The sequence below is a fragment of the Pongo pygmaeus genome, chromosome 11 (assembly GCF_028885625.2).
Source record: "Pongo pygmaeus isolate AG05252 chromosome 11, NHGRI_mPonPyg2-v2.0_pri, whole genome shotgun sequence".
Lineage (NCBI taxonomy): Eukaryota > Metazoa > Chordata > Mammalia > Primates > Hominidae > Pongo > Pongo pygmaeus.
The window spans coordinates 128546299-128559997 of NC_072384.2; the positions used below are offsets into that span (position 1 = coordinate 128546299).

A 13699-nucleotide genomic window follows, 5' to 3' on the forward strand; every position below is an offset into this window, starting at 1 on the left:
TTTGAATCTTGAGATAGAGAGATAGATAATTAAATAGATAGCAAGAAACCACTGGCTGAAAGAATGAAGTTCTGCATTTAATTGTGTAAAATCTGGTCATGATCTATTCTTCCACACTTGTTTTCCCTCACTTGCTCACATGAATCGTTTGTTTAGTTTATCTTGTACAATGTGTCCAGATATGCCCTTTCTAATCTCTACACTTTTGTTCCCCCACTCTCTATCCTTTAACCCCAGGTCATATTATAAATCTTCCCTAATCTCCATGGCCAGATGTTCTCACTCCTTATGCTGAATTCCAGTAGCATTTGTTGTGTCTCAAGGCCCGCCCTTCATGTTGCATGTTTTACCTCTTCAACCAGATTGTTCCTTCTTCCCTTCCCCTTCCTTCCCTCCCTTCCTTCCTTCCTTCCTTCCTTCCTTCCTTCCTTCCTTCCTTCCTTCCTTCCTTCCTTCCTTCCTTCCTTCCTTCCTTCCTTCCTTCCTTCCTTCCTTCCTTCCTTCCTTCCTTCCTTCCTTCCTTCCTTCCTTCCTTCCTTCCTTCCTTCCTTCCTTCCTTCCTTCCTTCCTTCCTTCCTTCCTTCCTTCCTTCCTTCCTTCCTTCCAGCTTTGCTCTTTGCTTTAGACGGAATACTCTCAGGAAGTGAGATTGAGTGTCTTCATAAATTATCCATTGAGAAAGCAAACTAGAGCAAGGTTAAAGTTGTAATTGGTAAAGGAGCAGCTGTCACTCATACCAGCCAGGAGACGGGGCTGTTTAGTCATTTTCGTGGCTTGGACAATGCTCATGTTGTGTCTGTTCAGATGGCTGTACGGTGATTTTTTTGTTTTGTTTTGTCTTTTGTCTTGTCCCACATCATGATCACAGAGTAGCCTTGTTTGTGTTGATGTTCACTGGGTGCCTGTTATGGGCCAGGCGTGTTGCTAGGTACTGGGATTCATAAAAAGGAAGACAGACACCTCTCCCTCACGGTTTATAATTTAGTGAGGGTGGGGGAGTATATCAATCGAGGTTCAAACAATGAACAGAGTAAGTAGAAAACATAAAGAGATTTACTGTAAGGAATTGTCTTCCAGGATTGTGAGGCTGACTAGGCAAGTCTGAAATTCTTAGGGAAGGCCATCAGGATAAGTGTCAGCTGAAACTTTTGTCCACAGGTGGAATATCTCATTCTCCTGAGAGGCTTTTATTCTTCTCTTTAGATCTTTCAGCTGAGTGAATCAGGGCCATTCAGACTGTGTAAGATAATTGCCCTTACCTAAAGTCAGCTGATTATGGATTTTAATCACTTCTACAAAATACCTTCATAAGACTCAGTACAGTGGCTCATGCCTACAATCACAACATTTTGGGAGGCCGAGGTGGGAGAAATCTGCTGTTAATCAGATAGGTTTTCCTTTACAGGTTACCTGATGCTTTGCCTCATAGCTCTTAAGATTCTTTCCTTTGTCTTGACTTTAGATAACCTGATGACAATGTGCCTAGGCGATGATCTTTTTGTGATGAATTTCCCAGGTGTTCTTTGAGCTTCTTAAATTTGGATGTCTAGGGCTCCAGCAGGGCCGGGGGAAGTTTTTTTGATTATTCCCCCAAATATGTTTTCCAAACTTTTAAATTTCCTCGGGAATGCTGATCTTTCTCAGGAATGCCAATTATTCTCAGATTTGGTCATTTAACATAATCCGAAACTTCTTGGTGGTTTGCTCCTTTTCAAAATTCTTTTTTCTTGTCTTTGTTGGATTGAGTTATTTCAAAAACCTTGTCTTTAAGCTCTGAAGTTCTTTCTTCTGCTTGTTCAATTCTATTCCTGAGACTCTCCAGTGTGTTTTGCATTTCTCTAAGTGTGTCCTTTATTTCCTGAAGTTGTGGTTGTTTTTTATTTATGCTATCTGTTTCATTAAAGATTTCTCCCCTCATATCTTGTATCATTTATTTGATTTCCTTAAGTTGGACTTCACCTTTCTCTGGTGCCTGCTTGAATAGCTTAATAATTGACCTTCTGAATTCTTTTTCTGGCAATTCAGATTTTTCTTCTTGGTTTGGATCCATTGCTGGTGAGCTAGTGTGACTTTTTGGGGTGTTAAAGAATCTTCTCTTGTCATATTACCAGAATTGTTTTCCTGGTTCCTTCTCATTCAGGTAGGCTATGTCAGAGGGGAGATCTGGAGCTCAAGGCTGCTGTTCAGACTCTTGTGCCACGGGGTACTCCCTTGATGTAATACTCCCCCTCTTTTCCTAGGGATGTGGCTTTCTGAGAGCCAAACTGTAGTGATTGTTATTTCTCTTCTGAATCTAGCCAGCAAGCAGGGCTACTAGGCTCTGGGCTGGTACTGGGGGTGTCTGCACAGAGTCCTGTGAGGTGAACTGTGTTCAGTTCTCTCAGCTGTGGATACCAGCACAGTATTTGAGATGTCTCCTGGATCCTGCAGGAGCAATCCACTTCCTTCAAAGGGTCTGTGGATTCTCTTGGCTTTTCTGGTATACTCCTGCAGTAGTTTTTGGAGCAATAGTCCACAATGCTAGACTCCACATTCTGCTCTGTCCATCCAGAGTGGGAGCTGCATTTTAGTACTGCCTCCTATCTGCCATTTTTTTTTCAGTCACCTGTCAGTTGAGAAATGTGTTTCTATTTTCCTTTGGATAACTGGAAGCTAACTAAAGTTAAATTTAATTTTTAATTTAATGTTTAATATTAAGACTACTTAAAAGACTTATCCCAGGAGCTTAATGCAATTATTAAAGTCATTGAATCTGAAACTAGAGAACTTTGAAAAATACCAATGCCTGGGCTCCACCGTGGACCAGTTAAATCAGAATCTCTGACAGTTAGGGCCCTGACCTTGGTATTTTGAAAATGTTCCCAGGTGATTCTGATATAGCCAAGGTTGAGAATACATGCTCTAAATATATTTGGATTTTTTGGTTTTCCTGTTTTATACATGTTTTGATATTGAAATGATCATTCCATCATCTTTGGAAATAAATGCCTTCATAAATTGGAAATAACTAATTATTTCGGTAAAAATAAATACATGTTATTAAAGCCAGTGAGACACTTGAAATCACCTTCCTAGACTGTAAGCACATGGAGGGCAGGTACCACGTGTTAGTTAGACATTCATTAGGATAGGCAAGGTTGTGCTATAGAAACAAACAAACAAACAAACAAACGCAAAATACACAAATTGCTCCCCTCTCAATTCTTAGATGATTAACAAAACAGAAGTTTATTTCTCACTTCTGTAAAGTAAGTCTGCTGTGACTCTAGGTGACTCTTTGGGGCACCAGTTCTCTGTGGATGACTCATGTGCTGCTCCACATCAACATATGGTCTCAGGATCACTGAGACAAGGGCAGAGAAGTTGTAGAGTTCAGAACTGACAACTGACACATGACACTTCTGTTCAGTTTTTTTGGTCACCTGGCCATACATAACTTCAAAAAAAGGGGGAAAGGGCTGTGCACAGTGGCTCAAGCCTGTAATCCCAAAACTTTGGGATATCAAGGTGGGAGGATCACCTTGATCCTCTGTCATGAGTCCAGGAGTTCAAGACCAGTCTGGGCAACATAGTGAGACCTTATCTCTACAAAAAAAAAAAAGAAAGAAAAAAAAGAAAAAAAATTAGTGAGGTAGGTGGCATGTGCCTGTAGTCTCAGCTATTCAGGAGGCTGAGGGGTGAGGATTACATGGGCCCAGGAGTTTGAGCCTGCAGTGAGCTATGATTGTGCCACTGTACTTCAATCTGGGCAACAGAGTGAGACCCTGTCTCTATAAAAAAGGTGGGGAGGAATGTAATCCTTTGAGTACATGGAAGTTGAAGAAAAATAGATACTGATGAACATTAGTAATATCTAGTCTGTTTGGTTTTATATTTCTGCACTTAATCCAATAACTCTCATAGTGTGAGAGCTTACTAGATATTCAGGAATCCACATTAAGTTATCCCTCTCTTATCCTTACATGATATGTTCCAATCACCAGTGAATGCCTGAAACCTATATATATAATATTGAGCCTTATATATACTATGTTTTTCCTGTACATGCATAGTATGATGAAGTTTAATTTACAAATTAGGCACAGTAAGAGACTAACAATGATAACTAATAATAAAATAGAACAATTAGAAAAGCTTTCACAATATACTATAATAAAAATTATGTGAATGTAATCTCTCTTTTCCCTCAGCTACTAAGTGACTGAGGGCAGGTAGTGTCTACAGCCACGTGCTGGTCAAAGGGATGATTCGCTTCCCAAATGGGACAGAGTGGGATGGCGTAAGATTTTATCATGCTACTCAGAATGGAAAACAATTAAAAATATATAAATTGTTTATCTCTGGAACATTTTACTGATTATTTTTGGGTCCTTGGTTACTCAGGGACCACAGTTGACCTTGAGTAACAAAACTACAGAAAGTGAAATTGTGGATAAGGGGAAACTACTGTACCACATTTTCTTCACTTTTAGAGATTATGCATCATTGCATGCGTTCATGCATGTGTGTGCATGTATATTTTTCTCTCCATGCAGGTGCATCTCAGCATATTGGCTCTGCGAGTCTACAGCTCTGCAGATTTGCTACCTCTGGGAGTGGAAGAGCAGAGCTGGGATTCCCATACCTGTAGCTGTGAGATCCAAGGTGACCTCAACCACAATGATAGTGCCACCACAGATACTCCAACTACTCATTGATCCTCACTCATGTTTTCAGATTTTTCTCATTTATACTCAATAAAAAAGCAAATAGAACTTCCAGAGTGTTTAAATGACTGAGGACGATAGCCTTGCCAAGTAGACACATAAAACTGACCCACCTTGGGAAGAACAGTGAACACATTATTCAAAAATATCACAATAAGTTTCAGGGAGGAGACAAATAACTCTATTTTCTATAGACAAAAAAAAAAATCATTTTGCAACAAACCCAGATAAGTTCTGTTGTGAGTCAGTAACATAGTTCCTGGATTGCTCCCCTGGTCAGATACATACCACTGGCTAGTGCTGTCCCTGCATCCCCAGATCTGCATAGCTCTGGAGAATGGTGGCTTGACTAGAAAGGGAAAGACAGGCTGTCCTGAGGTCAAGGCTTTTCAAGAATCTTACCAGTCACCTGCCAAGCTTCTGCACTTCCCAACCCCAGCTGTTCAGGTATCACCACCTCAAAAGGAAGGTTCACTTGACAGACTTCCACAGGACAAACTCACCAGAAACCCTCTTTCCTGAGACAAATTAGAATGAGAACATTTTCATAGTAGAGAGAAAATGAGGACAGACTCATATTTATTCAGACACTAAATTTTCATTGGAAATACCCTGTTTGTATTTAGGTTTTATAAAATTCCCAGTTGAAAAACTAGATTGTGATCCAAGTTGTTCCAACCATGTTGCAAAAATTGTCCAGTAACTAAACTGAGTACCAAATAATCATTTTTCATTAATAGTCACACCCACATTGACAGGCCTGGTATATCTTTTTTAGAAGATTTTTTTTTTTTTTTTTTTTTTTTTTTTGAGACAGAGTCTTGCTCTGTCACCCAGGTTGGAGTACAGTGGTGCGATCTTGGCTCACTGCAATCTCTGCCTCCCAGGTTCAAGCTAATCTCCTGCCTCAACCTCCAAGTAGCTGGGATTACAGGCACCCACCACCATGCCCAGCTAATTTTCATATTTTTAGTAGAGATGGGGTTTCTCCATGTTGGCCAGGCTGATCTTCAACTCCTGACCTCAAGTGATTTGCCCACCTTGGCCTCCCAAAGTGCTGGGATTACAGGCGTGAGCCACTGCGCCCAGCCAGAATTGATTTGACCTTAAAGCAAAAGCATCTGTTTCAAAACTACATTTATTCAAGTTAAATAAATTCATTAATTCTTGTGTCACCTCAATATGATTAACATCAAATTAATAAAGTGAAAATGTTAGTTCTTTAGTCACACCAGCCACATTTTGGGTACTCAATAACCATATGTCACCAGTGGCCACCATTTTGGACAGCATGGATATAGAAGATATAATACTGCTTCTGCATAATGCAGTCAGATATATTTATAGCTGTAACTCTAGCCACATCAAGGCAATGGCCAAGGGCAGGGCAGTGGACAGCATTTGCTTTTCGTCTACCTAGCTTGTAAGTCTTATACTTTATGGGCATATTTGTAATCACCTGATGTGTTCTTGCCTGCTGCACAGATAAGCCCAATTCACTGAGACAGTGGGATTGCAGTAAAGAAAGGGTTTAGGCCAAGTGCAGTGGTTCATGCCTGTAATCCCAGCACTTTGGGAGGCCAAGGCAGGTGGATCATGAGGTCAGGAGATCGAGATCATACTGGCCAATATAGTGAAACCTCGTATCTACTAAAAATACAAAAATTAGCCAGGTGTGGTGGCACGTGCCTGTAGTCCCAGCTACTTGGGAGGCTGAGTCAGAAGAATCACTTGAACCCGGGAGTCAGAGGTTGCAGTGAGCTGAGATCATGCCACTGAACTCCATCCTGGGCAACAAAGTGAGACTCTGCCTCAAAAAAAAAAAAAAAAAAAGTTTAATTAACTTAAGGCTGGTCAAGCAGAAAGGCTGGATTTATTACTCAAATCAGTCTCCCTGGGAACTCAGAGGCTAGGTTTTTATGATTTGGTGGGTAAGGGGCTAGGGAATGGGTGCTGCTGATTGGTTGGTGATGAAATTTTAGAGATATGGGAAATGGTCCTTGTGTACTGAATCTGCCTCTGGGTAGAGGTGGGCACAGCACCAGTTGAGTCATGAGTCACAGGTCTGGGTGGGGTCAATCAGTTGTCAGAATGCACAAGTCTGAACAACATGTCAAAAGACCAACTTTAAGTTCTGCAATAGTGATGTTATCTATAGGAGCAATTGAGGAAGTCACAGATCTTGTGACCTATGGCCATGACTCCTGAGCGATAAGGGATTATAGAAATTATGCTTGGCTGGGCATGTTGGCTCATGCCTGTAATCCCAGCACTTTGGGTGGCTGAGGATCAATCGAGCCCAAGAGTTCAAGACCAGCCTGGGTAACATAATGAGACCCCATCTGTTAAAAAAAAAAAAAAAAAAAAAGAAAAAGAAAGAAAAGAAAAGAAAAAGAAAAGAAGAGAAAAAAAGAGAAAAGGAAACTACACTGACATTTTAGCAAAATTCAGGCCCCTCCAATAATCCTAATCTTATAGCTTTTCATTAGTAAGGAGAGGTTAGGTTTAGGGAGGGACTATTATCATCCTTGCTTCAAAATTAAATTATAAACTAAATTCTCCCCATGGTTAGCTTGGCCTACACCCTACACACAGGAATAAGTGAAGACAGCCAGCTTGCAAGGGTAGGAGTAAGACGGAGTCAGCCATGCTAACTTTATCTCATTGTAGTCTTTGCAAAGGTGGGTCATACTGACTCTAATTGATTGACTGCCAGACTAGACTCCTTGCTAGTCCAGGGCCTTGGATGTATCACCCAAGGCCTTTCTGTGAAAGACACTCAAATATTTGTTCAATGATTTCTAATTTTATCCATTACTTATTTGTAGCTTCAAAAATAACATTTGAATCTTAACTTGTTTCAACTTGAGTAAATTTTGTTTCTATACCTCTTCAAAGAAAAGGAAGATTGAAGGGGTCTTTAACTCCTCCATTAACTCCTGCAACGTGAATTTGATATACTTTCTTTTGCATGAATTCAGCTTTGTGATTTCTGAAATGGTATCACCTGAAAGCCACTTAAGACAAGACCAATGAAATGTTATAGGCAATATTTGAACCTAGGACTGACTGGTTTTTTTGGCTCTGCTCATGTCTCTTCCAATTCTAAAATTTTATGATTTAATAATTTTGGAAATGTGTCAGAGAGAGACTTAGTGTAATTCAAAATAAATTTCAAATCTGAGGTGTCTTGTTTTCCTTTTAGATATTTAGCCTGACAAATATAAAGTTTTGAATCTTAAATATAATTTTTATGTTTTGCTCTATCAAAAACACAATGGCAAAATAAGAGGTGGAAATGCATTTCTCAAAGGAAACTGCCCTAAATTACTTCAGCAATCACTTTTGATAAATCTTTAGCCATCTGTGTATATTATTAAAAGATCAACCAGCAAGAAAGGTATAATTTTACCTGGGTGGAAGTCTTTAGTTTTAAGGTAACGAAGACAGGTGAATAACAGCATTCTCAGACACAGCCTATTCTGAACAATGAGCTTTGACAGAACCCTGCTAGAAATTTATTCTTTGTGCTTCAGTCTTCTGATGAAAGTTTCCAGCTTGAAGCAATGGATTCAGGTACTGTATTATTTATGCTTCTGCCATAATTCTAAATGGACCCTTTTAAATCAAGAGCTAGCACATCTTCATAGGAAACCTCAAACTTGTACACACCACCCCCCCATACCATCTAATTATAAAATCGAACATGATAGAAGAGAAGAAAAGAAGATAAAATGAGTTTCTTTAGTACTTAACAGATGAGCCATTTGACTAGTCTCTGTGTATTATAGTTTTTTGTTTACAAGAATGCTTTTCAGTGGAGCAGGGACCTTGTTTTATATTTGGTGCTCCCAGGATGCTTGGGTACAGTGATACTTAATAAGTGCTTTTCTAACAAAGTGGCATTCAAGTTAAAGCTCAGTCAGGCAGCCAAATTCCCCTTCCAAGCATTAAGCTATACTTACAGTGTACTTAAAGGATATTTTATGTGGAATTATAAAAGTTAACACTTCTGGCCAGGTGCAGTGGCTCATGCCTGTAATCCCAGCACTTTGGGAGGCTGAGGCAGGCGAATCATTTGAGGTCAGGAGTTTGAGACCAGCCTGGCTAACATGGTGAAATCCCGTCTCTACTAAAAATTCAGAAAATAAGTTAGCTGGGCGTGGTGGCAGGTGCCTGTAATCCCAGCTACTGGGAGGCTGAGGCAGGAGAATCACTTGAACCCAGGAGGCGGAGGTTGCAGTGAGCCAAGATCGCGCCACTACACTCCAGCATGGGCAACTAAGCGAGACTCTGTCTCAAAAAAAAAAAAAAAAAGTTAACACTTCTATTCTTCTTTTGTCTGGGTCTAACTATCTTTAGACTTTGTCTCTTTATTCATACTGAGATCTGGATAAGAGGCACATACAAATCACACTTTCTCTTCTATTGCCAGAAAAGGATCTTCAAGTGTTAGGCTTCAACTCTAACACGTTTTTCTCCTTCACTGAAACAATTGATGAGAGTTGAAACAACTACTGAATAAGTATTCTTATAAGGGCCTGTTGCTTTCCATGAAAGAAAATATATTTGCAGACCTGTGAGCACCAAGGGATTGCGGTCAGGGGAAGGCTAAAGCTTTCTTCCTCCACCAACGGATTGCTTAAAGCCCCTTTAGACAAACATAAAGGACTCATAAAGTCAGTATGCTTCACTTCAAGCACAGCTTTTTCCTACTAAGCTGCTCCTACTATAAGGAAATTCTGGGGATGTCAATGTTTGTATGCCCAACTGAGTATCTGTTATAAAATACACTTTTCCCAAGCCCCCACATTAATAATTTCTGACATATAAAAAATTAAGAGTTCAGATTTAATTAACTGAGGACATTTAGGAAGGCTAATTTGAAAGTGTATAATATGGTTAAGCTTTGTGTCTCCACCCAAATCTCATCTTGACTTGTAATCCTGATAACCCCCACAGTCCCTATGTGTCAAGACAGAGACCAGGTGGAGGGAATTGAATCATGGGGGTAGTTTTCCCCATGCTGTTCTCATGATAGTGAGTGAGTTCTCATGAGATCTGATGTTTTTATAAGAGGCTCTGCCCCCCTTTGCTTGGCACTTCTCCTTCCTGACACCTTGTGAAGAAGGTGCCTTGCTTCTTCTTTGTCTTCTGTCATGATCGTAAGTTTCCTGAGGCCTCCCCTGCCATACTTAACTGTGAGTCCATTAAGCCTTTTTCCTTTATAAATTATCCAGTCTCAGGCAGTTCTTTATATCAGCGTAAAAACAGACTAACACAGTAAATTGGTACTGAGGTAGTGGGCTGCTGCTGTAAGGATACCCAAAAATGTGGAAGCAACTTTGGAATTGGGTAACAGGCAGAGGTTGGAACAGTTTGGAGGGCTAGAAGAAGACAGGAAGATGTGGGAAAGTTTGAAACTTCCTGGAGACATGCCGAATGGCTTTGACCAAAATACTGATAATGATATGGACAATGAAATCTAGGCTGAGGTGGTCTCAGATGGGGGACTTGTTGGGAAGTGAAGTAAAGGTCACTCTTGCAATGCTTCAGCAAAGAGACTGGTGGCATATTGCCCCTGCCCTAGAGATCTGTGGAACTTTGAACTTGAGAGAGATGATTTAAGGTATCTGGTGGAAGAAATTTCTAAGCAGCAAAGCATTCAAGATGTGACTTGGATGCTGTTAAAAGCATTCAGCTTTATTTATTCACAAAGATATGGTTTGGAATTGAAACTCATGTTTAAAAGGGAAGCAGAGCATAAAAGTTCAGAAAATTTGCAGCCTGACAATGAAGTACAAAAGAAAAACCCATTTTCTGAGGAGAAATTCAAGCCTGCTGTAGAAATTTGCATAAGTAAGGAGGAGCCAAATGTTAATTGCCAAGACAAAGGGAAAATGTCTCCAGGGCATGTCAGAGATCTTTGCAGTAGCCCCTCCCATCGTAGGCCTGGAGAGCTAGAAGGAAAAAATGGTTTTACGGGTGGGGCCCAGGGCCCCCCTACTCTGTGCAGCCTAGTGACTTGTCATCCTGTATCCCAGCTACTTTAGTCGTGGCTAAAAGGGTCCAAAGCACAGCTCAGGCCATGGCTTCAGAGGTGTGCTGCAGGGGTGGAGCCCTCATGAAGAACCTCTGCTAGGGCAGTGTGGAAGGGAAATGTGGGGTGTGGGCCCACACACAGAATCCCTACTGGGACACTGCCTAGTAGAGCTGTGAGAAGAGGGCCACCATCCTTCAGACCCCAGATGGCAGATCCACTGACAGCTTGCACTGCGCACCTGGAAGAGCCACAGACACTCAATGCTAGTCTGTGAAAGCAGCCAAAAAGGGGGCTATACCCTGCAAACCACAGGGGTGGAGCTGCCCAAGGCCATGGGAGCCCACCTCTTGCATCAGTGTGACCTCGAATTCAGATGTGGAGTCAAAGGAGATCATTTCAGAGCTTTAACATTTGACTGCCCCACTGGATTTCGGACTTGCCTGTAGCCCCTTTGTTTTGGTCAATTTGTCCTATTTGGAACAGCTGTATTTACCCAATACCTGTAGCCCCATTGTGTCTAGGAGGTAATTAACTTGCTTTTGATTTTACAGGCTCATAGGTGGAAGAGACTTGCCTCATCTCAGATGAGACTTTGCACTTGGACTTTTGGGTTAACACTAGAATGAATTAAGACTTTAAGGCCAGGTGAGGTGGGTCATGCCTGTAATCCCAGCACTTTGGGAGGCCAAAGCAGGCAGATTACTTGAGTCAGGAATCCATACAAGCCTGGCCAACATGGTGAAAACCCATACCTACAAAAATACAAAAAATTAGCTGGGCGTGGTGGTGCATGCTTGTAATCCCAGCTGCTTGGGAGGCTGAGGCAGGAGAATCACTTGCAGCTAGGAGGAAGATGTTGCAGTGAGCCAAGATCATGCCACTGCACTCCAGCCTGGGCAACAGAGCAAAACTCCATCTCAAAAACAAAAAAAAAAAACAAAAAAAAACTTCGGAGGACTGTTGGGAAGGCATGATTGGTTTTGAAATGTGAAAGGGACATGAGATTTGGGAGGGTCCAGGGGCAGGTGGAATTATATGGTTAGGCTTTCTGTCCCCACCCAAATATCAGGGGGGTTGTTTCCCCCGAGCTGTTCTCTGATAGTGAATGAGTTCTCATGAGATCTGATGGTTTTATAATAGGCTCTTCCCTCCTTTGCTCAGCACCCCTTCCTGCTGCCTTGTGAAGAAGGTGCCTTGCTTTCTTTTTGCCTTCTGCCATAATCATAAGTTTCCTGAGACCTATCCAGCCATGCTGAACTGTGAGTCAATTAAACCTCTTACCTTTATAAATTACCCAGTCTTGGGCAGTTCTTTATTGCAGTATGAAAGTGGACTTTTCATTACCTAAAGTGGATTCCAATTTGAAACTTACCATGTTGATGCTGAACACTCATTTCCAGCGATGCTAGGTAAGCACCAGAATGTGGTTACTGCTGGGATAAATAAGTGCACTGTAGTTCTAGGAAGATATGCTTTGTGGAGCATATTTTCACAAGTAATTATTAGTAAATATGTCCAAACTGGTCAGGGTGACAATATAGGAGAGCATTACATTTTCATTTTAGCATTTATGTCTTTTCTAAATAATAAAAATTTATCATTTATGCTTACCACATTTATATTAAAAAAGATTTAGCAGGAGGGAAGTGAGGGTTGAAAAATTACCTGTTGGGTACAATGTTCACTATTGGGGTGACAGGTGCACTAAAAGTCCAGGCTCCATCACTACACAATATATGCATGTAAGAAACCTGCACTTGTACCCCCTACGTCTGCTTTTTAAAAAATAATCTGAGAATAATCTACTTTGAGAATAGGAGAGAATTCTCCTTTTCCTTTTTTATTAAATTAGAACAAAATTTATTAGTTAATTATCTCAGGTTTGTTTGCTTCAATTTTGGAATGGTGTCACCAAATAAATCAGTGCTCCTGGCCTATTGCATTGGTTTTCTAAAAATGGAGTGAAGAGAAGTAAGAGGACTTACATTTCTATTGCTTTAATTTTTTATGCAATAGTGATGTTGATTTTTCAGAGCATGTCTCCTCAATAGTCCAGATATTCTGTCATTACAATCCTAATTGGAGAAAACTTACAGTTTAAACATCTTTTTAAGTTTTTGATTCTGAGTGATATGGTTTGGCTGTGTCCCCACCAAAATCTCATCTTGAATTCCCAAGTGTTGTGGAAGGGACCTGGTGGGAGGTAACTGAATCACGGGGGCAAGTCTTTCCTGTGCTGTTCTCGTGATTGTGAATAAGTCTCACAAGATCTGATGGTTTTAAAAAGAGAAGTTCTCCTGCACAAGTTTTCTGTCTTTGCCTGCTGCCATCCGTGTAAGATATGACTTGCTCCTCCTTGCCTTCCACCATGATTGAGGCTTCCCCAGCTGCATGAAACTATAAGTCCAATTGAACCTCTTTTTTTTTTGTAAATTGCCCAGTCTTGGGTATGTCTTTATCAGCAGCATGAAAACAGGCTAATACACTGAGGAAAAGGAGAAGTAAAGATATTTACATTTGCCATTAAATGTCTAATATGTGGCAAGTGGTTTGTAAAGGTTATCACTTTTAAACTTCACAAACTCTCTGGAATTTAAGAACCTAGCTAACCAACCCTAAATAACCCAACTAGTGATGACAGAGCACAGATTTGAAACCTGAAATGTCTGCTTTGAAATCTTGTACACTTTCCAATACACTGTACTACCTCCACTAGTTAAGAATCACCCCTCATTTTGAAATTTAATATAGATGGCCTCGAGATGCCAAAAATGAGATATCTATAACTATATCTATAGTTTTTTAGTGTTTAATACATTTTTTCTTCTTAATCTTACAACTTCTTGAGGATAGTCAATGTTTCATGCTCTTTATATCTGCTGCAAACATTGGTTAGACTTGTCAGGAGCACAGTGCCTTGATGGTATCTGATAGACTAATTGCTTACAGT

General features: G+C 40.6%; 1 protein-coding gene across 1 annotated transcript in view; it reads left to right on the forward strand.

The window, feature by feature from the left end:
- Positions 1-4735, forward strand: part of DAW1 (dynein assembly factor with WD repeats 1) — a 72009-nt gene extending 67274 nt beyond the window's left edge. Inside the window, exon 13 of the mRNA XM_054478458.1 lies at positions 4536-4735. Coding sequence (XP_054334433.1) covers positions 4536-4630 — 95 coding nt within the window. The 3' untranslated portion in view covers positions 4631-4735. The remainder of the gene's footprint in view (positions 1-4535) is intronic.
- The last annotated feature ends 8964 nt before the right edge of the window (positions 4736-13699 follow it).